Source organism: Chelmon rostratus, chromosome 4 (assembly GCF_017976325.1).
Source record: "Chelmon rostratus isolate fCheRos1 chromosome 4, fCheRos1.pri, whole genome shotgun sequence".
In the NCBI taxonomy this organism is placed as follows: domain Eukaryota; kingdom Metazoa; phylum Chordata; class Actinopteri; order Chaetodontiformes; family Chaetodontidae; genus Chelmon; species Chelmon rostratus.
In genome coordinates, this window is record NC_055661.1 from 10,862,584 (window position 1) to 10,887,782 (window position 25,199).

General features: G+C 41.6%; 1 protein-coding gene across 1 annotated transcript in view; it reads right to left on the bottom strand.

Annotated features, from left to right (window-relative positions):
* Positions 1-1,215: 1,215 nt before the first annotated feature.
* LOC121605271 (ephrin type-B receptor 1-like) overlaps positions 1,216-25,199 on the bottom strand; it is an 83,406-nt gene continuing 59,422 nt past the window's right edge. The window contains exons 11-20 of the mRNA XM_041935133.1: positions 25,041-25,146; positions 23,872-23,933; positions 23,577-23,774; positions 17,950-18,197; positions 14,864-14,931; positions 14,074-14,221; positions 10,752-10,901; positions 2,811-3,007; positions 2,531-2,689; positions 1,216-1,327 (exon numbers count right to left, since the gene is read on the bottom strand). Of these exons, the coding sequence (XP_041791067.1) occupies positions 1,216-1,327; positions 2,531-2,689; positions 2,811-3,007; positions 10,752-10,901; positions 14,074-14,221; positions 14,864-14,931; positions 17,950-18,197; positions 23,577-23,774; positions 23,872-23,933; positions 25,041-25,146 (1,448 nt within the window). The remainder of the gene's footprint in view (positions 1,328-2,530; positions 2,690-2,810; positions 3,008-10,751; positions 10,902-14,073; positions 14,222-14,863; positions 14,932-17,949; positions 18,198-23,576; positions 23,775-23,871; positions 23,934-25,040; positions 25,147-25,199) is intronic.

Here is a 25,199-nt window from a genome sequence, read left to right on the forward strand (position 1 = left end):
CCTTTTCTTGTCTTTTGAGATTCTCTGGCCACTGCTGTGTGTTCACAACAGGTGCGTCTCAGCAGCTGGTAATGACTCAATACCCACAGTCTCTTAAGCAGTTTTTCCTCTTCTTCTTTACTTTCAAGCATGCAGCTGACTTGCTTCCTAGCATGAGAAGAAGACTTGTAGCACTGCTTTGGTTTAATATATGTTCGTCTGGTTTTGTTTAGATTTCCTTGCCTGTTAATTGGCTTTACTTTGAGGGCATCTGTGCTGACTGTACAACATCATCCATTATGAGTTCTCTCTGAAGTGAGTGTTCTAAGTGGGCCAGGATTTACTAACTCTCTGCATGGAAGAGTTTATCTTTTCATGGCTGCATGGAAAGTACAAAGAATAGAATTATGAAGCCTTTTTTCCCTCATTTTTTGTCTGCAGTCCACACCACTTAAACTTTGTTCCAGTGATGAATCAGGCAGAGGAAGATAATCATAGAGAGCTCACAAATGCTCCAGTGACAAATTATTGTTTGATGTTGTTGGCAACAGTGAAAGCAAATGAGCAAATAGGAAATAAACATCCCATATCATAATATGTACAGACTCTTCAATATGAAGATAGATTCACAAAGTCCCATTTAACTGTTGGCTCTTATCTGGATTCAAATGGTAGCAGTTTTCAGCAACGCACTGATGTAGTCTCAACAGAACTGGAGATAACAAAGCCTGTTTCCAGAAACACCGCTTTAAAGAATTTTAGTCCAGTTTGTGTCACTTCATATAAATGTCCGTTCAGTCGTTTTTCTCTTCACAGTAGCATGTTTGTGCGAGTTATCCTTACATAAAAAAAACAGGCCGTGTCGTCCTTGAATCAAACAGTCGAGCTGGTAAAAACGGGTCTGTGGATTTCAGTGGTGGATGTCAAAGTTATCTTGCAGGCAGATTTTGTGTGAGAGGGAATCAGGGTTTGTGATTGTACACTACATAGTCAGACAGAAAAGGCTGGAAAGTCACAAATCATGTCTGCATGCCGAGAGGCATTTAGTTGAAATCAGTTTGGGAAGCTAAATGGTATGAGAGAAGTCTGTTTCATGACCGAAGGAGGGACCTGTTGACAGACACATAAACGGCAAACTGAAGTGAATGAGGGTAAAACAGAAGTGTAAAGATGACAGCCTGCTCCTTCAGACTGTACACTTGTCAAATATTCATACTGTATGACTCCTTCGTGTGGTTACACAGATTCAGTAGGAGACTGGTCATCGACGTTGTGCCTCATTGACTGAACACTGGTCAGGATTTTCTTCTGGTGGCCGGCTAGAGAGACTCCAATCCTCTGAAGGTCTCTGCGAAAACACAGAGGTACATTATCAGAAAAACACCATATTAACACAGCTACTATTAAAGGTGCTATGTGTAGGTATTTAACACTAATATATCGTTACTAGCATTAATCATGAAATGATTGGAATGAAAAGGTGCCATGGGCTTTAAATTAGCACAGCATGAGCACGCAGCATGTAAGGATAAGGGCTAGTTTTTACTGGTTTGATTAAATAATGACAAAGTCGTTCAACTAATCATTTCCAGAGAAACAAAATGATACATTCCACACAATTATGTCTCAGCTTTTTAACATTTTTTGTTGTTGACAGAAGTTGTTTTTTCCCATTTAAATGTACATCAAATGTACATCATTAATTTTGTTTTACTGATCATTTGTCTGGGGAAATTTGCTTTTAACCATGATAAAAACCATGGCCAAGCCCATACATAGTCATATACATCACTTAACATGGGCTATATGAGCAGATGACTCTTCATAGGATCTAACATGGGCGTGAATTTATTTTTGTTAAATAAAGTTCTACTGTCTCCACACTGGTACCAGGTTAAAGTATACTTAATTAATCCCTGTGGGAACATTGGCCTGGGGTGGACAGGGACCAACAACATGATGCATATCTACAGTACATTACACATATATAAGCAAACAAAGCTAAAACTACTAGAATTTCCTACAATGGCAGATGGTGCAGGGAGAGAAATGTTGATCAAAAATCTCACTTTCAACATGTTCACATGAAGAGTGAGAACAAACCACGAGCAGAAACACCAGGTATGCCAGTTATGAGAAACAGCTACATGAAAGCCAGGGTCTGTGTGAAATACAGGCTTAGTTCAAGGAACCAAACAGCATCACCGATACCGTTCGTAGGAAAGAGCTTTTTTACTATTTTGACAGTGCTTCAAGTTGTTTATAGCAATTATAGTTTGTCACAATTTATTAGACAGAGATTTTTGAGTGTGAATGTTCTGTAATAGAGCTCATAGCATTTTATAGCATGATTAAAAGAGGGAGAAAGGATGGAAGTAAGTAAGTCTGGGAGACGGTTCAGACAGAACACATGGACCAGCAGTCAGCCAACCAGCCGTCCTGCCAATTGTCCATCTAACGAGACACTGACTTGGCAGGTGAGCAGTGTGAGACGTAGGCAGGGGGAGACAGACAGACGAAAAGAGAGAGGCAGTTAAACGGGTAGACTTACTCAGCTGTGATTTGTGTGACGAGCGGCAAAGAAGTGAATCCCGAGCCCAGGAAAGAGTCTCGATACTGGGTCATCTTCAGTGCAGCCAGCCAGTCTTCCACGGAGCTCACCCTGCTGAGGTCTGGAGCTCCACGGTCTAACAGGGGATGATGGGAAGGACTGCAGACATACCACAAGGGAGGCGGGGAGGTGTTAGAAAAAGAAGCGCTGTTTCACTGATACAGACGGCCGAGACAGGAAGAGCGTTTGCGTATGGAAATGAGTTTGTATCTCTCCTCACCCAGGGGCGACGTTGTTGGTGCCGGCTTTCAGAGATGCGGGGTTGCGTATCATTTTGTCCAGCATGCTGACAATGTCGGGGAACTTTGGCCGGGCGTTCCTGTCTTTCTGCCAGCAGTCCAGCATCAGCTGGTGCAGCACTACTGGACAGTCCATGGGAGCTGGCAGCCTGAAGTCCTGCTCGATGGCATTTATCACCTGAGACACGGTGAGAGAAGGAGGAGGGGGGGAGACAAGTGGACACAAATGGTTAGAAACAGTGGAAAATCACTGATTTATTGTGAGTAAGTGATTAAAGTTGATATAATCAATATCTTTATCTTGACACTGGGCCAAATGGCTATGTTTCTGTTGTAGTGACAAACCCACAGAATTACTGGCCTATAAGAAAGACAACTATCTGCTCAGTGGAGCTGGTGAATATAGTGGTTCATTTAGCAGCTAGAGCCAGATACCTCAGATACCTGGAGACCAAAATGGAGATAAGAACTGGCTACACGACTCTAAATACATGCTAATGATTCTATCTGATAATTGGCAACACATTCATTATATCAACTTTAAGAGGTGACATTACAGTATGCCAGTGATGTGTTGTAGCTTGTGCTGCTGCTCCCATGCGACCAGAAAAAAATATAATAATATTACATTATAATATGAAGGACACGCTGAAATGGCAGTTAAAGCATCCACAATGTTCCAAGTGTAATGGAATATGTGGGCAAGGTATAAGTTGGAGATTTGATCAAATCGTTCATGGATTTGATCGCTGGAAAGTGGTCTTGATTTGATGAGCACAGAGTCTCTACAGGAGTGTCCGCCTCCACCCATACCTCCGTCACCCTCATTGCTGGATGGGGAGGCAGAGAAAGAGGAGACATACATAAATTCCAGCCACTTAGACTGCATCCTTGGCAGTTTTGGAAAGGTAAACACTGTTTTTGCATTCTGATACCCAAATACTCACCTGGGCCCCGTTAATAATGTTGTGTGAGGTACTACGAATACACCAGTTAATGAGGTCAAGTGTGGTTTTATAGAAATAAAAGGGTTAGCTAGTGGACCTTAACTCACATTTGATTGGATAAATGTATGCAAATTTATGGAAATGAGAAATATAAGCATTTCTACATAATAATTGTCAATAATGATAATGATAATTATATGTGTATATATTTATTTTATTATTATTATTGTTTTGTTTTTTTTTGTTTTTTTTTTACATATGTTTGACATACCAGTAGGCAGCACAACACCTGACATGGAAATGTTTTCTTTGTGTGTGTTTTTAAACAAGCCCACTTTTCTAGTGAGAGATATAAATGATAGAGGGGAGAACATATTTTGAAGGAAACATATTATTGTGATATGACATCAGTAAATTGCACTCAGCATGGTGCTGGTCTGTGATGCTCAGGATATCAAAAGGATGAAAGAGGGAAAAAGATCCAACGCTGAGTCCAGCTCTCCGGCGGCTGTTTAGGGGACACTTTATATTTTGCTCTCGAGTTTTGATTTGTGACTTCCTGTTGGCGGAGAGGGGTTGAGTGGGGAGGAACATTCTCCTCTACAGCTCCTTTGTGATTTTGGCTGATAAGACAGGTGTATTCTTACAGAAAAATCTTGCCTCATTCAGCTTTATTTAAAACCACACAGAGAAAAAAAAACTTAGTTAAGAGGATTCATTTCCATTTGAGAACTTTATCCTGACAAAGCGTGCAGCCGCTCAGCATATCCAGATATGCATCACTAAGAAGCAGAGCCGCGTGCTGCAGCCTCTGATGTCAAGGCAGGTAGTTTTACAAGAGGAGCCTCTGATTTCATTATGCCAGTGCGGGTACTGAGAATGATAAGGACCTTTCGAGGTTTTTCTGTGAAAACTTTTAGGCAGGAATTTGGTATTGCAGAGAGGCTGTGCTAAATACGCCAGCATACCTTTGAGTGCAGATTGTAATTATCCTGAACATCACAGAATTGAAAATTTCTTTGAGTGAAAGAGCACCTAGCTGCCTTGCCACCCTAAAAAAATAATCAAAGAAAGGAAATATCAAGTGCAGTGATCATTATCACAAATTATTGTGCCCCCTGTGTCAGGGCTGTGAGAGTATTTATTCAAACGTCTCCTCAGCTGTAATTATGATGGTTGTCATGTTTAAAACTCACATTGTTGTGTAACCTTGTGGCTCAAAGATGTGGCTCTGAACATGATCTGTACTTGTACAGCCTTCAGAATTTTTTTTTTTTTTTTTTGCACGTTACATATCTGGTTACTAATATCTTTCTTCTCACCTTCCACACTTTATTCTTTAGAGGCCCAGTGACTATTTTTAAATATATGACTGTAATGTTTCTGTTATAGATGACAACAAAGCATTTTGTTTAAGTCATAAAAATGGAAATGACAAACTTGAATCAAATAAGCCGACCCTTTCAGCATCAGGAGTAAAGACACCTGTCTGTCAGCATCAGTATCGTTTATGAGATAAATGAGAAATATGGAAAGTACTTGCCAATGTACTATTTCAATCATAGACAGTCCATTCATGTTTAAAGGAAATGTTTGACATTTTGGGCATCAATCTCATTTGCTTTCTTGGCAAGACACTAGATGAGTAGATCAATACCGCTCTCTGTGTACAATAAGTATGAAGCTATCACCAGCAGCCAATTAGCTTAATTTAGCACAAAGACGAGTTGTTACATGAGCTTCCCCAACAAACAGTGAAACAAACTTCCTGCTCATAAGCCCCTGGTAAAACCTTGTTTCTATGCTTCAGTTTTGGACATATTCAACCAACAAGATAGAACATGTTGACTTGTAAGCTTCAGAGGTGCTGGCACACAGCTTTAGTTACTGTCTAGTAACATTTAGTTAGCTTCTTGTAGTTACATATTGATCTTCTCATCTAGATAAAGTGAATAAGCAGACACAACAGCTTGTAGCTCCTGTGTTTACTTTTCTGTTTGTTTGTTTTTACTCATATCTACGTTCACCACTCTTCTGGAAGCTCTAACACGATACAGCAGGTCCGAACTGTTGAACTTTGGAGTACAGTTCGGACTCCACACCCCCCCTAAACTGGACTTTATTCCAGCTGCTACGGACCCCAGAGCCCACCACAATCCCCCCACTGCTGCCAAGGAGACTGAGGAGGCACCGTAAACACAAGCGTGGCAAGAGAGCCAGCTTGCGTGCTAGGCTACAGGCTAACCCTCACAGACCGGCTCTCCCCAGTCTCTGCCTCACTAACGCCAGGTCTCTTGCCAACCAAATCGACGAGGTCCATCTAAGGATAGACTCTCAACATCCTGGACGCAGCAGTGGAGATCGCAGGGTGGACAGACAGGTCTGCAGCTTCAGGTAAGAGCAGAGGCGGAGGCTTGGCGCTATATGTACACAATGCCTGGTGTACAGCGACATGCACCTTCAGCACGTTCTGCTCGCCTGATTTGGAAGACCTGGCGATGACCATTCAAGCTTGTTAGAGAACTCTCGTCTGTCCGCGAGCTAATGCTAAATTAGCATTAGGAGATGTGCTGCCTAGTCAGCCGGCAGATGAACGACAACCAGGAGGCGGCTGTGATTGTGGCGTTGAACTGAAGGCGGTGTGTCCCAAATTTCACAAATAAAGTTTCCTTCCAGAGACAGTAACATTTTGGATCAGGTTTACTGCAACATCCTTGCTGCTTACAAGGCTGCAACAGCTCCACACCTGGGCATGTCAGACCACATCTCAGTAAAACTCATTCCTGCCTACAAGCCTCTGGCCTGCAGAACAAAGCCGACCACCAGGACAGTACAGATATGGACTGAGGAGGCCTCCTCTGCACTTCAGGACTGCTTTGAGCTGACAGACTGGACTGTTTTCAGAGAAGAGGCAGACCTGTAGGAGTATACATCATCTGTGTTGTCCTATGTTCAGTTCTGAACTGATGCTGTCCTCCCTGTTAAGACCATCACTGTGTTTCCGAACCAGAAACCATGGGTGGACAGCACAGTGCGGTCCCTGCTGAAAGCCCGGGACACTGCCTAGATAGAGGCGATAGATGCCTCCTTTCATGGTATGGCTCAGGTCAACTTGACATGCTTTTGACATCAGGTTCTTCTCTCATTTTCCACTGTAGCTGGCAGCCCCTTAATAGGTAGGTGGAAATCTTTGATCATCATAGCGACGCTTGATAAATCCGCTGTGACATCACCTTCAGCGGGACACAAGCACACAGGAGCAACGAAACATAAGCTTTTCATCGGCAGCTGAACAGACGAACGTCTGCACTTTGTCAATTCAGTTTTGCAAACTGCCATTTTTAAAATTTGGTTGCGTAAACAAAAAACTGCAGTGTCGCGCCATTAACTATTCTAGTGATGATTGTCTCTGACAAATCAGTGTCTGCAGAGTTTCACTCCACTGGTCAATATCGGCTCAGCTTGGAACCTTGACTGAGGTGAAACCAGGTACCCGGTATTATCCACAACTCTGACAATGGAACACTGAAAAAGAACCGTACCATGCAGTGGTCTTCATTACTGCCTCTGTGTTGTCATTATTGTATCTTTTGTCTGTATTTAAGGTCAATAAATTCTTTTTTTTTTTTTTTTGCATTTTTAGTGGCACGAGGCAATGCACGAGCCACGAGCCATGGCTCTTTGAGCTATAGAGGCGAGCTCAAAGAGCTATAGAGGCGAGTGGCTCGAGCTTAGCTTGTAATCTCTCGCGTTTTGTCTTCTTATTTTTCATATTCCGCCAGAATTTCGGCGTGTAACTAGCCCCGCAGCTTTAAGAAAACCCTTGCAAACTATATATCAAAACGTGTGGCGCAGGATTCATTAATAATTCGCAAAGCTATTCACAAAAAACTGTGAAAAATTTCCCATAAGAAATGAATGGGAAATTTCCTCAAATTTCAGCCTTTTTCAAGTTTCTGCTGCCTCGCCATACTTTCTCCTAGAGACTTCATTCGACTTTAAAACGTAGATAATTTTGTCCGCTCAAAATGAACATTGGCTCCCTTTTCGATATCTCTTATGGTTTTCGATCCCTGACCATCTGAAGACCATAAAGTTTCTCAAAAAATGCTCAGAATTTCTGCCCCTAGAGTGGGTGAAGTAATCAGCTAGAGTGAAAGAGGCAGTGAGAAATCGCCTGAAAGTAGTTTTTTTAAATTAGCATAAACTCCAAATGGTGAATAGGAGACACAACATTTTTGGATCCTTTTGTAGACAAACGTCTCTTCTCGCCTCTGATTTCAATTTTAAAGGGTTAGCCCCCACCAAATTTAAATAAAGAGGGATTTTGCACCAGCTGCTCTGCTCTGCTGCTCGTTACTGGGCTCTGCTGAGGCCTGATAACGAGCCATTCATTTGAATCAGGTGTGCTGGAGCTGGGATACATCTAAAACATGCAGGGCAGTGGAACTCCAGGACCAGGCTTGAGAAACAGTGGTATACCAGCAGCCTCCTCGTGCCACTGTCAAAATTTCAGCGGGACCGGAATTGTCTTCTGTTTTCTGTCACTATCACCATCTCATGTCTTTTCATGTCCTGCCATTCCCCCACTTGTCCCCACTGTGTTCCTACCATTCCCCATCACCTGACCTCCACATCCACCTCCACACCTGCTCCTCATTCCCTCATTATCTTCCCTAGTTTACCTGCCCGTAGCCTCAAAACTCTGCCAGATTTTTTATTGTGCCTTCCTGCCAAAGTGTTCCAGTTCCTGCCAGCCTTATTTTATGACCTCTGCCTGTTTCTGGACTCTTGCCAGCCAGCTTTTGCCCCCTTGGACTTGTCTGCCTCTCCCTGCTTTGATCGTTGACCTAGTAAACACTGTTTTACCAACCTGTTCTGCCTGTAATTCAACCTTTTGAGTCCAAATCTCACCTATCTGAGCGTGTCTGCACTGCATCTTGCGTTTTGATGCTGCTGCTACATTTTTGCTCATATTTTAATGATAGATTGTTCCTTTACCAAATCAGAGGTGTCATAAAATTCCTTTAAATAATACTTAAAGATGGTTTTTTTCAGCGCTTTCTGTAAATTTAAAGGTTACAAGCCGGTGTCAGTGCACTTGTAAGCCAATCTAACGGTAAGCTGAGGGAATGCGATGTTTCTACTACAGTAAATTCAGCGCCGGGGATTTGTCTGCTCGCCTGGTGAACTCTACTTGACCCCGACACACTTCTCAGGCTTTGTGCCGCATAAATTCTCTCTAAGCACCGCTGTCAATCAAAATAGCAGCGAGTGTAGTAAAACATCACAGGTCTCTTTCATGATTAATTCATGTCGAACACAGCACCTGTGGTGGCTCCGCTGACAATTTCACCGTTCCGTGTTCTTTGAAATCTTGTGTGTGTGCGCCTTTATGCATCTCTGCTGGCATGTGTGTGGTTTAGCTGAGTGTGTGTGTCGTATGTGTGAGTTTAGGGTGTGAGGTTCATGCATAGTTAATGCCCCAGCAGACCCTCGTTAGCTATAGTGGTAACACACACTTTCCTCATCATTATACACTGTCTGTGCCATTATAAAACTGTCTCTGTCATTATACTGACTCTCCGTCATTACTGCTGCATAGACCGCTCCTATTGTGCAGGAGCAACCATAAGGGGGTGAGGGCTGAGGTTGCAAGGGAGGTGAGGAGAGACAGCAGGGAGGTGGGGGTCTAGGGAGGTGGAGAGAGATAAGAGGCGGGGGGGGGGGTGAAATAAGGGGAAAGAGATGGTTAATGTGATGTAGATGCTAGATAGAGAAAAAACAGTGAATGACTTAGTTCTATCAGTTGAAAATCTTTGTCTTTCTTACAGTTGGAACAGGGTCTTGCCACTGATTAACTCTCTATCAGTGGAACAGTTAACGAACACTTCACATATAGACCAAGTTAATGAGGTTTGAGGCAGGTTAAAAATTGCTGACGTGGAGCTGTGGTCTGAATATGCTCTTACTCAAGAAAAAAAAAAAGACAAAATATCTTATTAAGAATATTTCCAGGTGATAAACACAACTGAAACCAGTCAGCAATGTTTTGGAAGATTTCCTGCAGCAACAAAATTTATTTCGAAGTTTAAACTCAAGACAAACTGGAGGCTTGTAAAATTCCCTGGCTCCTCTGTGTCAAAGCCATTAGATATATAGTTTCAGAAAGCAGGAGTTGGGATTTAGAGCCTCAGTGCTTTGAAGTAGGTTTTAGTGCCAAAACTCGCTATAATCTGTGTATCACATTTCTTCTCGGAATAGAAACCTAAAAATAAAAATGTCAGCAATCCGATCTTCTGGAACCTCCTTTTTCATGTACTGTACGTGATGCCCTTTAGGTTTAAACAGTAAAATTGAATACTCAGAGAGGATGAACTGTGCACTTCTTTTTCAGAAACTGGCAATTTTTTCCAGCCAAAAAAACACAGGGATGGATGTAACCTCAAAACACTTAATGACATAATTGTGATGCCAGCACAAGGGAAAAAACAGGGTATAGAAATGCAGCAGCAAATCATACTGTGAAGGTAATTGGAATAAAGTTGTCAAGACAATGAAATATTCCCGAAAGAAAAGATCAGCTGGAAAACAAAATTCTAATGGCTTTTGGTCTGATGTTCCAGGGAACAAACATTTCTGTGACACATAAATTGATGTCCTCATTTTCCGTGTGTTTTCCTAGACATGCAGGCACCCTGCTGTGAGAGACGCCAAAGGAAACAAACAAGCACACCCCCTCAACCCCCTGACTCGCATGCGAACACACACACACACACACACACACACACACTACAGTGTGTGACAAAAACATGGGTAAATGTACAGAATCTTAGACACTCACTGTAATCAATGAGAACACAAAAGAACAAGACAAACACTGTCTCTCTTTCTCTATCTCTCTCTCTCTCTCACACACACACACACACACACACATACACACACACACACACACACAAGCATGCGGTGACTCACATCTTGGTTGCTCATGTCCCAGTAAGGCCTCTCTCCATATGACATCACCTCCCAGGTGACAATCCCATAACTCCAGACATCTGAAGCCGACGTAAACTTCCTGTAGGCGATCGCCTCCGGAGCTGTCCACCGCACTGGGATTTTACCACCCTGAGAGGAAGACAGAGAAAAGGGAAGAGGAGAGGGGAAAAGAAATGAAGAAAACTGTTTTCTTCATAGTTCAACTCTTAACACGCTCGCTTACACATTCATCACACAGCACTAAATACAGAAGCCATAGGCAGCCCATATCTGCCATAGGTCATGATAAACATAAAGGTGAGGACTGACTATTAATGTAATGCTCATCACAATCCTGCACAGCACAGTGATGACATCTGTGGGAAATGGGGATGATAGGAAACAGTGCTGAAAGAAATTCTGTTTTAATTATTTTTATCTCTATTCTATTCCACTTACGTACATCCACATCTTCCAGAGGAAAGAAAAGGGACTGGCGCTGGGGATTGATTTTCAGTCAAAATGGACAGAGACATGAGGTAAACAACATACACTATAGTCACATAGAACAGGTGTACACACAAGTTTATCATCACTAGATAGTTGGTTGAACAGGATTTCAAATCCATTGTATAATGGATCCAAGGGTGGGAGTTTCCATTGTCAGTGTCAAAGTGCCACACCCTGTGCACGATAAACTGCCCTGTATGTCCTGTTTATATTGCCCTTCCACACAGCATAAAGCCACTATTAATGGTCCCCACCACACGATTATGGCAAGCATTGATCGTGTTGGGAGTCACAATATGGTATTTTTTTTGTGAGGGAATTTGTCTCAAGTCTCCCTGCATTATTGGGGACGCTGTCAATAAACAAAGAGTATCAAAGACCCTGTTTACATCGACTATCAACATGCGTCTTGGGTGATCCAATCACAAGTGGTAGCCAAGACACATTTACACCTGTGTCTGCAAGGTGTCCAGCTGTGTTCAAAGTGCCTACGTTGCCTCTGCTTGGTCAAAGGGCCACGCGCATAGTTACTATGTGTAGGCAGATTTGTTTCACACGGCTAACAGCTAGCTAGGAAAACAAAAATGTTTCAAGAACTGGGATACATGAACATGCCTAACTTGATCATTTTTAAATGTTCACACAGTCTGAAACCCTGTTTACACCAGGCAATAACATGCAATGCCCCGACAAGAATGTATCAGCATACCTCATCAATGCAGGAAGTGGTGGTTGTTTTGGTTACTGCGCACCAACGCTTGAAAGAAATGGAGAGGAGCACTGATGTACGAGGAATACAAGTCCCTTTTTCATCTTGTCCTACGCTCATCTGCAAGTGGCAAATGACTCAGTCCTGTCCATCTCAAGAGTTTGAATAGCCCGTACAAGCATATTAGTTCTGGTTTTTAGTTAGTTTTCTTAGCTAGTTGTCAGCCAGGGTGAAACAAACATGGCAACAGGTAAGAACTGTGAGCAGGGCCCTTTGACCCTTTAGCAGGACACACATGTTAATGCCAGGTGTAAAAAGGGCCTGAGGTTTGTTCTGACACTAGAAAACCATGTAACACTGTCTCCTGGCTGTCTAATCAACCTGCAGTTTTGTTTTTTCATTGTGGTCAGTATGCACAATGTTCTAATCTTGTGCTCTAACATCCACGTACTGATAAAACAATATGTTGTCTGCATGCTGAAATGTCACTGTAGCCCGGTTTATGGTGGACAAACTAACAGAGAGTCAAAGATTTGCATATCTGAAGACAAAACTGCAACCCATGCACAAAAGATTATTTTTTGATGCTATTGCTCTGAATAATGCACAGGCTAACCATGTCTCTGCAGCATCATTAAAGTTCTGGGGAATAGAAAAAATATTCCCCTCTCCTAGGGGTGGAGAAATGATCAACTCACTGCTCTGCAGAGAGACATATTGGATTCACACTCTTAAGAGCCTTTGGCCTAAATGACAAACTGAATTTATCATGTTTCCCTAGTTTATTACACTTGGTGGATGCAGTACTTTTACTTTTATCTCTGTAACTTTAAGATATGTTTATGTTCTTTTGTTTGATTTTGTTTGTGATTATAGTGCATGGGGAGTGGCACGTGGCTATGACTATGGCGACCCCCACCCTTGGATCCATTACCTACCAGAGTTGATAACCTGTTCAACCCATTATTCAGTGACAATACACCTGTCCTAGGTTCACTATATACTGTATGTTGTTAGCCTCCTCTGTCTGTTTTGACTGTGATGAAAGTTACAGAGCGGTTGGACACAGCCCCCTCACTCTGACGTCAGAAAGCCAGGGGGGTTCCGAAGCCATTAACCATCACACAAGTAGTTCTGATGGACTAGACCAGCCCCTCAGAGACTGCAGTGGTCTTGACTTTTCATACAGTGCCAGCATGAGTTCAAAATGTCCAACGCTTAAATTTATGACAGGACACCTCTAAAATTAATGACTGAATTTCCATCAGCCTCAGGGTGAAGACCCTGCAAACGTGGTGTGACACAAAGCAAATTATGGCCATATTCACCGAGTATGGGACAAAAAAAAAAAAAGAGGAATAGAACAAGGGGTCAAAAGTTGAGAATTTCCTCTTTTATATGCACATTATCTCTGTGTAAATCATTCCCTTGCCAGTCATGCAAAGTGCTAGAGAACATAGTCGGCTGCATACTTACACAATGTTCACTAACGTCAGATCTAGTGGTGAGTTAGAGATCTAGTTAGATCTACTGGCTAACTTGTGAGCATTTGGTTTCTTCCCATGGGTCTTCACTCTTAGTTATATGTTAAGTTAACATGACTGAGCACGCTTCGTTACCAACTGTACACATTATAGCAGCGTCAGTATTCAGCTTACAGTTGAGTTTAAGTACAGCTGAGGCTCATTATGTACAATTTATACTGGTGAAAAAAGAGTCAGTGTCTGACAAGCTGAGTCTGTCTTTAAATGGCCAATGCATGTGTTTTCTCTGGCATACCCCTCAGGACAGACTTTACATTTGTTGTCGCACTAGTGGTAAAGATCTAAGGTTCGCAAAGTTATCAGAAGTTCACCCATCCAACAAATTCATTCTTCTAATGTGCAGTAAGCATTAAAGCTTCACAGGGCCGCTAGCTTCGCTTTAGGCTTTAAGTGTTGTTTTTTATCAGTGAGTAAGGAACAGTGCAACCTCTTACGTGGTTATTAAAATAACCATGGCAACGAGCATCATCTTTTAACCAGAGAATGCAGCATTAGTGTGTCCTCTTTTACATTCGTTTGTGCTTGTATGTTTTCTGTGTGTGAGTGTGTGAGTCCTCACCAGTGAGCTGGTGTAGGTGGGGTCAGAGGTGTCCTCCTCCAGATATCGTGATAAGCCAAAGTCAGACACCTTACACACCAAATTACTGTTCACCAAGATGTTCCGAGCAGCCAGGTCCCGGTGAACATAACTCATTTCTGCCAGGTACCTGTAACACCAACAGGATTTATTATGTGAATGTGTGTGTTATCCACTGCCAGCTACCTGGGCTACTATAAAAAGGTAATGGGATTTAGTGTGCGTGTTGTCCCTGCCAGCTATCTTTGATAAAATAGGAATGGGATTTAATGTTTGTGTACAGGTACATGTTTCTGTGTTATCACCACCCGGATACGTGCAATAAAACTCAGATAGGATCTGGCGAGTGTACGTGTGTGTGTGCGCGTGTGTGTCTGTATGAGAACAGTGTTTCAAGCTGCTAAGCCGACAAGTCGTGGTGCTCTTAACTTGAATAAATAGAGTTGGTGGTTGTTCCTGTGTGTGTGTGTGTTTGTGTGTGTGTGTGACAGAGGGAGTTTGCAGAATGTGGAGGCAGCATATCTCAAGCTGCTGATGTCTGATTGAGAATAGCACATGACCAGACAGTATTGAATATCACCACATGAAACTTCAGTGTGTTAGAATTGGTATTGTTATATAAAAACTAATTTCACACAACAATTATTGAAAGGTCTGAAAAGGTTTACTTATTCATCCATTATTATGATAAAAATGGATTGGTAGCAGGAGTCTCTCTCTCTGTGTGTGTGTGTGTGTGTGTGTGTGTGTGTGTGTGTGTGTGTGTGTGTACCTCATTCCAGACGCGATGCCCCTCAGCATACCAACCAGCTGGATCACTGGGAACTGCCCATCATTTTGCTGCAAAACCATGAACCGTGACAGGATTACTTTTATTTTCCGTCATCAGGTTTTTTCACTCACTCACTTCAGTTATTAACAGAAAGTCTAGCAGGTGAAAAGATGTCAGTATATTTTAGCTATAAAAGACATTTGGAGGGAAAAAAGTATTATTTGTTACTTTGTAAGTATAATGTAAGCAAGATGATGCGAGAAAAGAAGAACAGGAATACAGTCTGATCATGCTGCAGTTCAGGAAATGTGATTTATTTTAGCGATTTTAACTTTAACTTAATTTGAACTATTCAGTTTTCTATCAATATTACGGTCCTTGGCCTTGGGTTAGGGTTGAGAAGTAACTGTGCTTCAAAGTGCTTGTAAGATCAATAAACAGTGTCAGATAGAGTTGGAGGGTTTTGTCCGACAATTTTTCCTAAACCAACACTCCAACATACAAACTCATTCACGTGGTGTTTGGCCAGGTGTGCACAGATGAATCTGAACTCTTACACATACTTCAGTCACTTTTCATGTGAACAAATAAGTGCAACACTGATGCATTTTAGGAGACGCATGCAGAGGCACATAGTTCTTAGAGAGAGCGAATGGCCATTCAAAACATGTATAAACACCTCACTTTTAGAAATGGTCACACTCACTTCCTGCACACTAGTTTGCTGAAAGCATACCAAGTCCCTCAGGTGCATCCTGACACCCTTTAAACATTAGTGGATTCATCTCAAAAAACTGTCTGGTGGCGGTTTTCACATGAACAGATCATTCACAATGTGAAAATAGAGTAGACATACATTTAATTTGAGAACTGCTTCCTGCTGCATGTCTATAGTTTGTTCAGTACAGCATGGGATGCTTCAGTTCTTTTCACTTTGAATAGATTGGAGCAGGTTGACCAATGCAATATACACAAGTGGCTTTAAAACAGGCTTGTGGAGTTAAGTAGGAGTCAATTATGCTGTTTTTCCTTCAGGGGAACAGTTCAGTTCACCTAGATGTTTTTAAGCTCGAATAATTAAGCAGGGACTGATTCTGTGTCTTGGCCTTTCCTAATATGCTCTGGTGGGCTTTTGCTTTCCCAAAGATGTACAATATATGATATGATGTAAAAATGCTTCATCCTATAATTGTAATTAGTTCCTTATCAGCATATTAGATAGATATGTTTATAGAAAAACAAAACAAAAAACACACTTATGGTGCCATTCCCTTTTTTTTTTTTTTTTTTTTGCAAATATCTCCGTATTGTGTAAAAGCAAACACAACATTCCTGGGCTGAATACAAAAAGCCAACAGAAAAAACATATATTTTGAGGAGCTGCAGGCTTGTTATGAGACTCAAAACATTCACCTTTTTGCTATTTTGCTCTTTCACCTTTGGGCCAGACAGTTTCTGTCTCACAGAACATCACTGACATCCCTGCTGACATAGTTGCAGTGGAAGGTGTCTGTGTGTCTTTTAATTCACTTAGTGCATCAAACTGCGCCTTTGATGCTCCTCTAGTCTAATCCTCTGCAGGCAAAACCTTCTTCTAGGTACACACACACACATACACACACACACACACACATTGATCCTCTGGGTCTTGTGCCTGCAAGATGGTCACGCTAGGACAGCAACACCAGTGAGATCGATCATTGTGTGTGTGTGTGTGTGTGTGTGTGTGTGTGTGTGTGTGTGTGTGTGTGTGTGTGCGTGCGTGCGTGTGTGCATGAGTCAGCGGATGATTTCTGAGTCAAAAGAGGTCACGCTGTGAGAACCAAACATCAAAGAGTTTCTCTTTCTGTCTTTAGAAGCGCCCCGAAAGGAGGGCAGGATCAAAGAGAAGGACAGACTGACAGACAGACATGCTGGCAGGATGAGGAGGAAAGAGCACAGGAAGGAGAAGAGAGGAGAACAGGAAGAGCAGGAGGTTGTTTCTGTCTTTGTGTCTCTTTCTCCAAAAGCTCCCAATCCTCCCATCTCCATCTGTTTTCCTGTTTGGACTATGTGTGATTTGGACTGAAGAGAAACATGCAGGAAGATACTGTAGGCACATACAGCATGTACAGCGTGTTCATGTATGTGTCTGTCTGCCTCATTAATATATAATTACATAAAGTATATTATATTCCTCAACAGCTTCACTTTGTATATAGAATTAAACCAGTCCTATACTGTGTTAAGGAGTGTTACTCAGCCATCTTTGAAAGCAATTTAATAAGTTTCAAATTGTAAAGCGTAAAAGTGTTGCTCCATAAGGTGACAAAACACTCTCAGCTCAACCTGCTGCTTTCAAGTGTACCATACGACTCAACCTGTGACAGCTAAAGCTCCAAAATGAGAGTGTAAATTGCCCTTAAATGGGCAGAAAATATATTCTCTCAATCAGCGTCACATAATTTTCTGGCAGATTAGAACAGTTGTGTATGGAGCCTGGGAGGCCAGTGGTTTAGTTCCTTTTCTTCTCTGTGCTCTTCTTGCTGCTTTGAGGTGGGTGGGGCTCACTTGGAAAAAGGCTATATCACATACTTCAGTGCACCAATCAGGATTTAGTAACGCCTGAATCAGAATCTGATGACAGTTGGTAGGCTTCAACCAAACTGATCAAACCAAAGCCACATCCCTGGATTAGCTGAGATATTGTTGTCACCTGCTGTTTCAAAGGTAATGAAGCAACTGTCAAACTCAATATCTATAAATAATGACAAGTCAGCAGTACACATAATCCTGGAGTGTTTTAACATCTACATTTCCATGGCAACTGAGCAAACTCAATTTGTTGATGAGGACCATGCGATACAGTGGAAATCTCCTGAATAAGAAAGACCTTAAGTAGGCTTTAGGTTGAGACTGTCAAGCACCGTTTGAAGGTCAAGAATGAACAATCACTGTTTGATAGACTTTGTGACCCAGCCAAAAATAATATCATCAAATTCCAAAAAGACATTAAACCTGTAGATAACTCTTTCTCAGATGTTATATGAAGAGCTGTTTAAAACAGCTGCATCTGTATGTGTGCACTGTATGTGTGTGTTATGTACCCTGAGAAATGAGTCAAGCGCTCCGTTCTCCATGAACTCTGTGATGATCATCGTTGGCCTGCTCTTGGTGACCACGCCCTCCAGTCTGATGATGTTTGGTTGGTCAAACTGGCCCATGATTGACGCCTCAGACAGGAAGTCCCTCCTCTGCCTCTCAGAGTAGCCAACCTTCAGGGTCTTGATGGCCACGGGGATTTCTTTTTTACCGACAGGCTTCAGGCGACCCTTGTACACCTCCCCAAACTCACCTGCAAAAGAAAAAAAAGAAAATATTTCAGGGCTGAAATTAAAGCATTCTTTTCGGCTTGTGACGACAGAGTGTGTGATGTTATCTCCTTTGTTTACTACGGCAAAGGCGGGTCTTGTTGTAAGCTGTAGGTTATAGCTTTTTTCAGGCTTGATGATTGGCCAGTGATTGGCCAGCATGGCTTTAGGGTTATGTTGCTACCTATTGGTTAGGCATGCTGTTGATAGTGTTTCAGTTGTGTTCTTGCATTTTCATATGGATAGGCATTTTTAAAAAATACACAGTGTTTTTTTTTATGAACAATGGAGGGGAAAAGCCTGCTTTAAAAAAATACAAGGCTCTTCAGGCAACAATATGTGACTCAGTGGGGAAGTACATTGTTGGGGATGGTTGTTTTTTAATGTTCCCTTGAGTTCAGAGCCTGTAAATAAGTTATGACATAATAAAAGGGGCTAATAAATAATTGCATTTTAATCACATTTTATGATGTAAAATGGCTCACCTGTGAAATCAGATGGGCTGTAGTTCATACCATTTGGACACCATTCATTATTAAAAATCCTCCATCAATCAAACAAGAAAGAGCATATTGTTCCTTGCAGCAGCTGAGCTGGGCAGCAGTGAGAGGGGCAGGGTGTGTTAAACACATAAACACTCTCTTAGTCATGGGAGCTGCCCTCTGTATCCTCAGTCTCATACTGACGGCATTTCAGTGGCTCTGCTCGAGCAGAGTGAGATTGAGGGCTTTGCTCAAGGGCACACTGATGGTATTTTTGCAGACCGAAAGAACAACAATCGAATCACCTCAATAGGTCCTCTCGAGGGGTGAGAAAAGGTTTGTAGCAGAGGTGGCAAACAATATTAAAGGGACAGTGCCAGTATTATTGCTAAGTTGCTTTGCACACCACACCTCAACTCTCATCTTGTGGTTAAACAAAGGCAGCCGGGTGACCTCATGGATAAAGAGACTGCACTGAAACACATAGGTTCACCCTCTGCCTACAACCTGCACCATTAGCCAATATGCAATTCTATTGCTATTCAAGGCACACCCAAAGTAAATCAAAAGCTGTTGTTGAATAATTTGGAATACATGCTAGGTTTTGGTCTCATTGGAAAGACAACACTCCTGCGCACTCCAGGTTTTATCCTCAGCAGCCAGAATCACTCCAACTTAAGTTTGAAAAAGTTTTGCTTTCTGCCTGAATGTTTTTTGCAGATTGCTAAATCTGGGCCTTATTAGCTGGAAAACACAATGGGACCGCAGCATGAGTGCTTTCAATAAAAACTGATAACAATACCACAGACAATGGATGTTTTGCATCTGTTTTTTCCGAAGCTATGTCTAGGCATGGCATTCTCCCAAAAAAAGACCATTTACTATATGACTCTTGATAAACATCTATATCTTTATTTAGGCATCTATATTTAGATTTTGGTCCCACTGAAGGAGCATGTCCTCAGTTTTGGAAATTCACTAGCTATATGAAGCCACTCATCTGCACAATCGGTCACACCTGGCTCGATCTTTAAATGAAAGGAGAGGGCAGGCACTTATTTTCAGCGTGGTTCAATGTCTTGAACTTATTCAATGTACAGAAAATGTCCCTACAGTGCTGCTCACAAAGATATCTTTTGTCACAGTAAATGCGGCCATATGCTGCTTGGGGACATGAAAATTGAATATCATTTCAAAATAAAAGTGCTCATCCCTGAGATAAAAATCGGTGTGTGAATAATGGATGAGTGATGGGAATTGGATGACAGGCTATGTCGTCCTGTCTCACTGTGATCTCTGCTCCACATCTCACTGCTCATTAAAAACTATCTACTGTCACCGCTGTAAACCAGAAGAAGTAGAGATGGATGGAGTGCAAAATAGGACGGAGAATGGAAGGAGGATGGGGAAAAGAATGAAACAGTGAAGGATGGAAATGAGACAGTATTGATAATAATGGAAAAGAGGGAATGCAGTATGGAAGGATGAAGAGGCATGAAAAACCATAATTTTTGCAACGAGGGGCAAAATCAGATGACATGTCACGAAATAGTGGTACTTGAGGAAACGATAGAATAGAAGAGAAATAATATAAGTAAATTAACTGGCCTGTCAGGTGAGACGTTATTGCTCCTTTCTATTGTAGGTGTTTGAGGACTTGTCTTCAGTCAAATAAAGTGCTTTTTATGAATGACATTTCTTACAGTGTGGGTGATAGTAACAAGGAAAGAGGGAGAGGAAGGGGTGTTATCACAGAGGAAAAGGAAGAGAGAGTGAGGTGAGATATTTTTACTATCTCCTTAGGGTGCTTTCTTCTTTTATCTTCCCTCCTCAATCTGTTGTTCTGCTTCTTCCCCGCTTGGTTCTTTGTTTTAGCATTTCTCTATACGCAAACAAACCCTAAAACTCCAGAGGGGCTGAATCACAGAGAGAGATGAAGATAGGGGGAAGTATCAAAGAAATACAGAAAGAAAAACAAAAAGAGAAAGAAAAAAGAGAGAAAGAGCTGTGGCTAAATTTTGACTTTCTATAGCGACAGAGTGGGAGAGATTCAACCGTTTAAGGGCTCAAAGTCCGGCCACATCTCAATCACCCAGGCTCATATTTTTCCCTCACTCCCCGTTGTTCTCATCCCTCCTCTGTCACCTCTGGCTGAGGTGAGAAACCTTCCCCTGAGAGAAATAAAGCGAGAAACCGAGGGATTACGGAAAGCCTCTCAGAGTGGCTCAACAGACCAAAGCCCAAAGCACATACTCTCAGCGGTGACGGGCTGAATCTGGTTCATGACCTTTATCACCCAGAGCTCCATGGCCATTTGGGTTTGATTGGTTTTGGTCCAAAGGTAAAAAAAAGAGTAAAAACATTGTTCCATCTACTATGGTTTAATGGTTTAAGGTAGAAGACAAATAGCACTCATTAATTATTAAAGATTCAAATTTGCCCAATTACCACTGGGTTGTGCAATAATACATGTAAGGAACCTATACAAGTTTTACAGTTTTATCTATTGACTATTTCTAAATTGGTGTTCCAGAAGATGTATTATAATATGATGCAAAATGGACCCCTTGATTTCCTGTCTACTGTCGGCTCTGGAGGAGATAGCCGGGGGCAGCGCTAGAGCTTCAGGGGGAATAAACACCTGAAGTCACGTTGGATTCTGCTCTGATCTGGAGCGGTTTGCCAAGCAGGAAGAGAGCTCAGAATTTTTTTTAGAAACTTTTAGGATTACAAAATGGATTTATCTTCGCTTTCGCTTCTCAACCTGTGTGCAGCAGCGAGCCGTCTAGGTGCCGACCTCCACTGTCAGGTGTTTGTAATTCTCTCTGTCCCCGTTGACTGCTGGCTGGAGGGGAAATGTACTTTACTTCATGATCGTACAGAGAGGAGAGAGAGGAAGAAATGGGACTGGGGGGAAACAGAAAGAACAGGTGTCTCTGGTGAGTGTTGAGTTCAGTCAGAGGCTAAAGTGAACACTCACACACACACACACACAGACACAGTCACTGTCTGCCAACATTTGCTAACTTAAATGTACAGGTATTGCTGTTTGGGGGGAATACACACGTGGATTGATCAGTTATTTTTTGGCGATACTTGTGCAATGAACACAAATGACCAATGCAATTTAAAGTAAAGTAACAATTTGAACGTACGGTGAGAGCTAGATTTTGACATAGAGAGCCACCATAAGACAGGGCCAAGAGGAAGCAAGAAAAATAGTGCTTTGTTTCTAGTCCTGGGCAAGGCCAGATGAACCCATTAGATAAGTACAGTGCACACTGAGACTTCCAGGCTTAAATATCAATACGTGAGTTTTTTCTGTCTGGGTTATTATGTGGTAAATTGACTAAACTTAATATGCGCCATGTGAGTATATAAACATACACTGTAGTAATTCATTCGAGTTTGACACAAGGACTCTTTTTAAGACAGGGCTACAAGATAAAAGTGAAATATTGAATAAAAGTAAAACAGTACCAAAATACCAAAAGACAACTGAGCCTGAGGCTTTTCAAAGCCTTGGGGCAGGTCAGAAATGCAACCTTTCCCCTGTAGGCAGCATTGAGCTTTCATGAAAAAGAGTTAAAAATTGAATGGTGAAACGATATACTGCCCTCGTCTTTTCGACCTCTTTGAAAAATTTATTTATTTGTAAATTTGAAGCAAAAATTCACTTTAAGCATTGATATCACCGTTAAAAATCTATGTGTGAGAAGAAATAATAGCTTTATCATTTTCTGGTACAGGGTTCGAGGTTATTCTTCAGTATTTTGCATTCCGCATAGTTTGTTAAGGCATAATGCAAATAAAATCATGAACAGATGTGAGTTTGATCTGAGGAATAACAACAGTGATTGACGTGAAAAATTCTTTTACTTTTCTTTTTACTTTAGTTTGAAATTAGCGAGTTCGGATATCCAACGTCTGATTGCTTTTACACATGAAGCCCTACATTTAATGACTTGGATGAATGATGATGGTTGTCACTAATGATTGCTGCAGTGTGTGAAGCTTTTTATAACCATGATAGTGGGTTTTATTATATGTATTAATTTCATGTTGTATGTATTTTATTATTTTTTTTGTATGTATCTTATGCTCAGATGTGTGTGTTCTGTGTTTCACCTGACTTGGATTCCCTTTGGGGACAATAAAGCAAAAGTGAAATTCTTGAAGGTATTGCGTAGTTTCAGTACTCAGGGGTCAGTGGTAAAATAAGGCACTTGATCTTCACAAGTTTTTCCTCATTTTTTTGTTTCTTGTTTCCATCTTTTTCTCCTTTTTACATCCGACAGCTGAAATGCAAAAACTCTGCCCCCCCAAAAAAAAATTTCAGAGGATGCGCTGGGACTCTGTTTCACATCCAACTTTCTCTATTTGCCAAACATCACAGAGCATTTTTACAGTGAGAGCTCAGATAGCCAAAGAGAATGCATGAAGACAGTTTTAATTTATTCCAGTGAAAGTTTTCAGCATGAATAAAACATCTCTCCTGACTTCAAAGGAAAAAAATAAAGTAATAAATTGGTATTGCACGTTTCCAGATCTTTGTCATTGACACCAAAAGTGTGGCACAATTGAAGAACTGGATTAATTTACTTTAGAGTTCATGTGACAGATGGTCTCATTAAAGGAAACCAAGGTTTATTTTTCTAATGTTCACTTCTGAAGCAGTTTATAGTAGATATGAACAAGGACTTTGATTTTTTTTATCTTCCTCCTCAACAAGAGCTCTTGTACAAATAGAATGAATTCACATTAATATTTGACACTTATTATCATAATCTTCAACATCTTTGAAACAACAGAAGCAACAACATAGAGGCAACATAACAGAGAGGAGGTGCAAGTCAAGATTCAAAGAATGAAAATCTCTACCTGATCCAATGACTTCCTCTATTTTGACACAGGAGGGGTCGATTTCCTTGGCAAACTCGCGGACAGCCTCGTTGGGGTCCTCATAGGTGAAGGGGTCGATGTAGATCTTGACCCCTGGTGAACTGTGACCTTCGGACAGGGTGGGAAAGGTCACAGTGGGGGTGGGACCGCTGAACATGTCAGGCCTCAGAGTCACCTCTGGGGAGAAAATTAGAAGGTGCACATATAAACACTGTTGTGGAAGAGTGGTGTACGGAAACGTAGAGCTCATTTAAAGTTGCAGTGGTGGTCGCACCTCCTCCTGTGTTGTACTGCTGCAGCTTGTCACCGTACACACTCTCCTTCAGCTGCCTTCTTCTACCGCCGCAAGCACAAGGAGAGAGATTTAGGAGAAAAAAGGCAAGCAGAAAGGAATGTTACACAAAGTTTGAAATAAAAAAATGCTAATTGGCTGTCTTCTCTTCAGCTCAGTTAAAATATATAGTCTTACTGAATGTCAAAAAAGTCTGTTTGAGAGCAGGAAAAAAAAGAAATTCATTAGTGGTGGCTGACGTTATTGTTCTGTCAGCTGTTGTTTCCTGCTTTCATCTGGGGATGGAAGCACAGAAATGCACACCTTATCCTGTATGCAGGAGAGCTTGTTGCTTGCTATTTCTGGGAGGTCATGGGGTCACAGAAACCTTCAGAAAGTCTATGTTAAAGCCAATCATTGTTATGTTTTATATGTCATTACTGGTTCAGAATTGCACTTGAATTGTTGTTAGCAAGCAAGCATGGGAATAGTTTCTCATACAGAGGCCATTTAACTGCATTATATTCTAGTCGTGGATTTTACGTCAAAATGCACGTTGTTCACTGTAGTTTCAGTAAACACTGTCCTCTCGGTTAATGTGAATGTTTATTCCTGTCCAGGAAATCTTAAATCAAGGCTGCCTTTCAACTGCGTCTTACAGTGTTCCTCAGCAGATACAGTTTGCTCGGTCGTCATGGAGATGGTTCAGTTCACGTGACCAAAAGTATGGAGCGTCACATGATAACAGATGGTCATCCAGAGGGGTGGGGATTGTAAACCTGTCATTACATGATTGAAGCTCCAGACTATGAAATGTGGTTGAAAGCTCTGTTAAAAGATTTTCTTTTTTTTTTTGTTCACAACAGACCTTTTCACATCACACATCGATTCATGATTCCTGTGCTTTTCCTACTATGACAAATCAAAATGTCGACTATATACAAACAAATTCACAGATTTAAAAAAAGGAGTGTGATGAGCCTTACTGAACCAGTACATGTCCAATACTTTGCTCAAAGACATTTTGATCGGATTCAAAACATGTCACATATGTAACAGGATATTAATTTTACCACTTAGGATATTCCTGTGAAACACACATATGCAGATGGGTTGTGTGTGTGTGTGTGTGTGTGTGTGTGTGTGTGTGTGTCTGTCTGTCTGTGCGTTACCTGGTACAGATGATGGCGATGGCTACCAATGACACGATACACACTCCACCTACTAAAGAGCCTGCAATCAGGGAGAGCTGCTGTCCCAGCTCTGACTTGTACTCATCTGCAGAAACACACACACACACACACAAGAACACACAATCCAACCCACACATT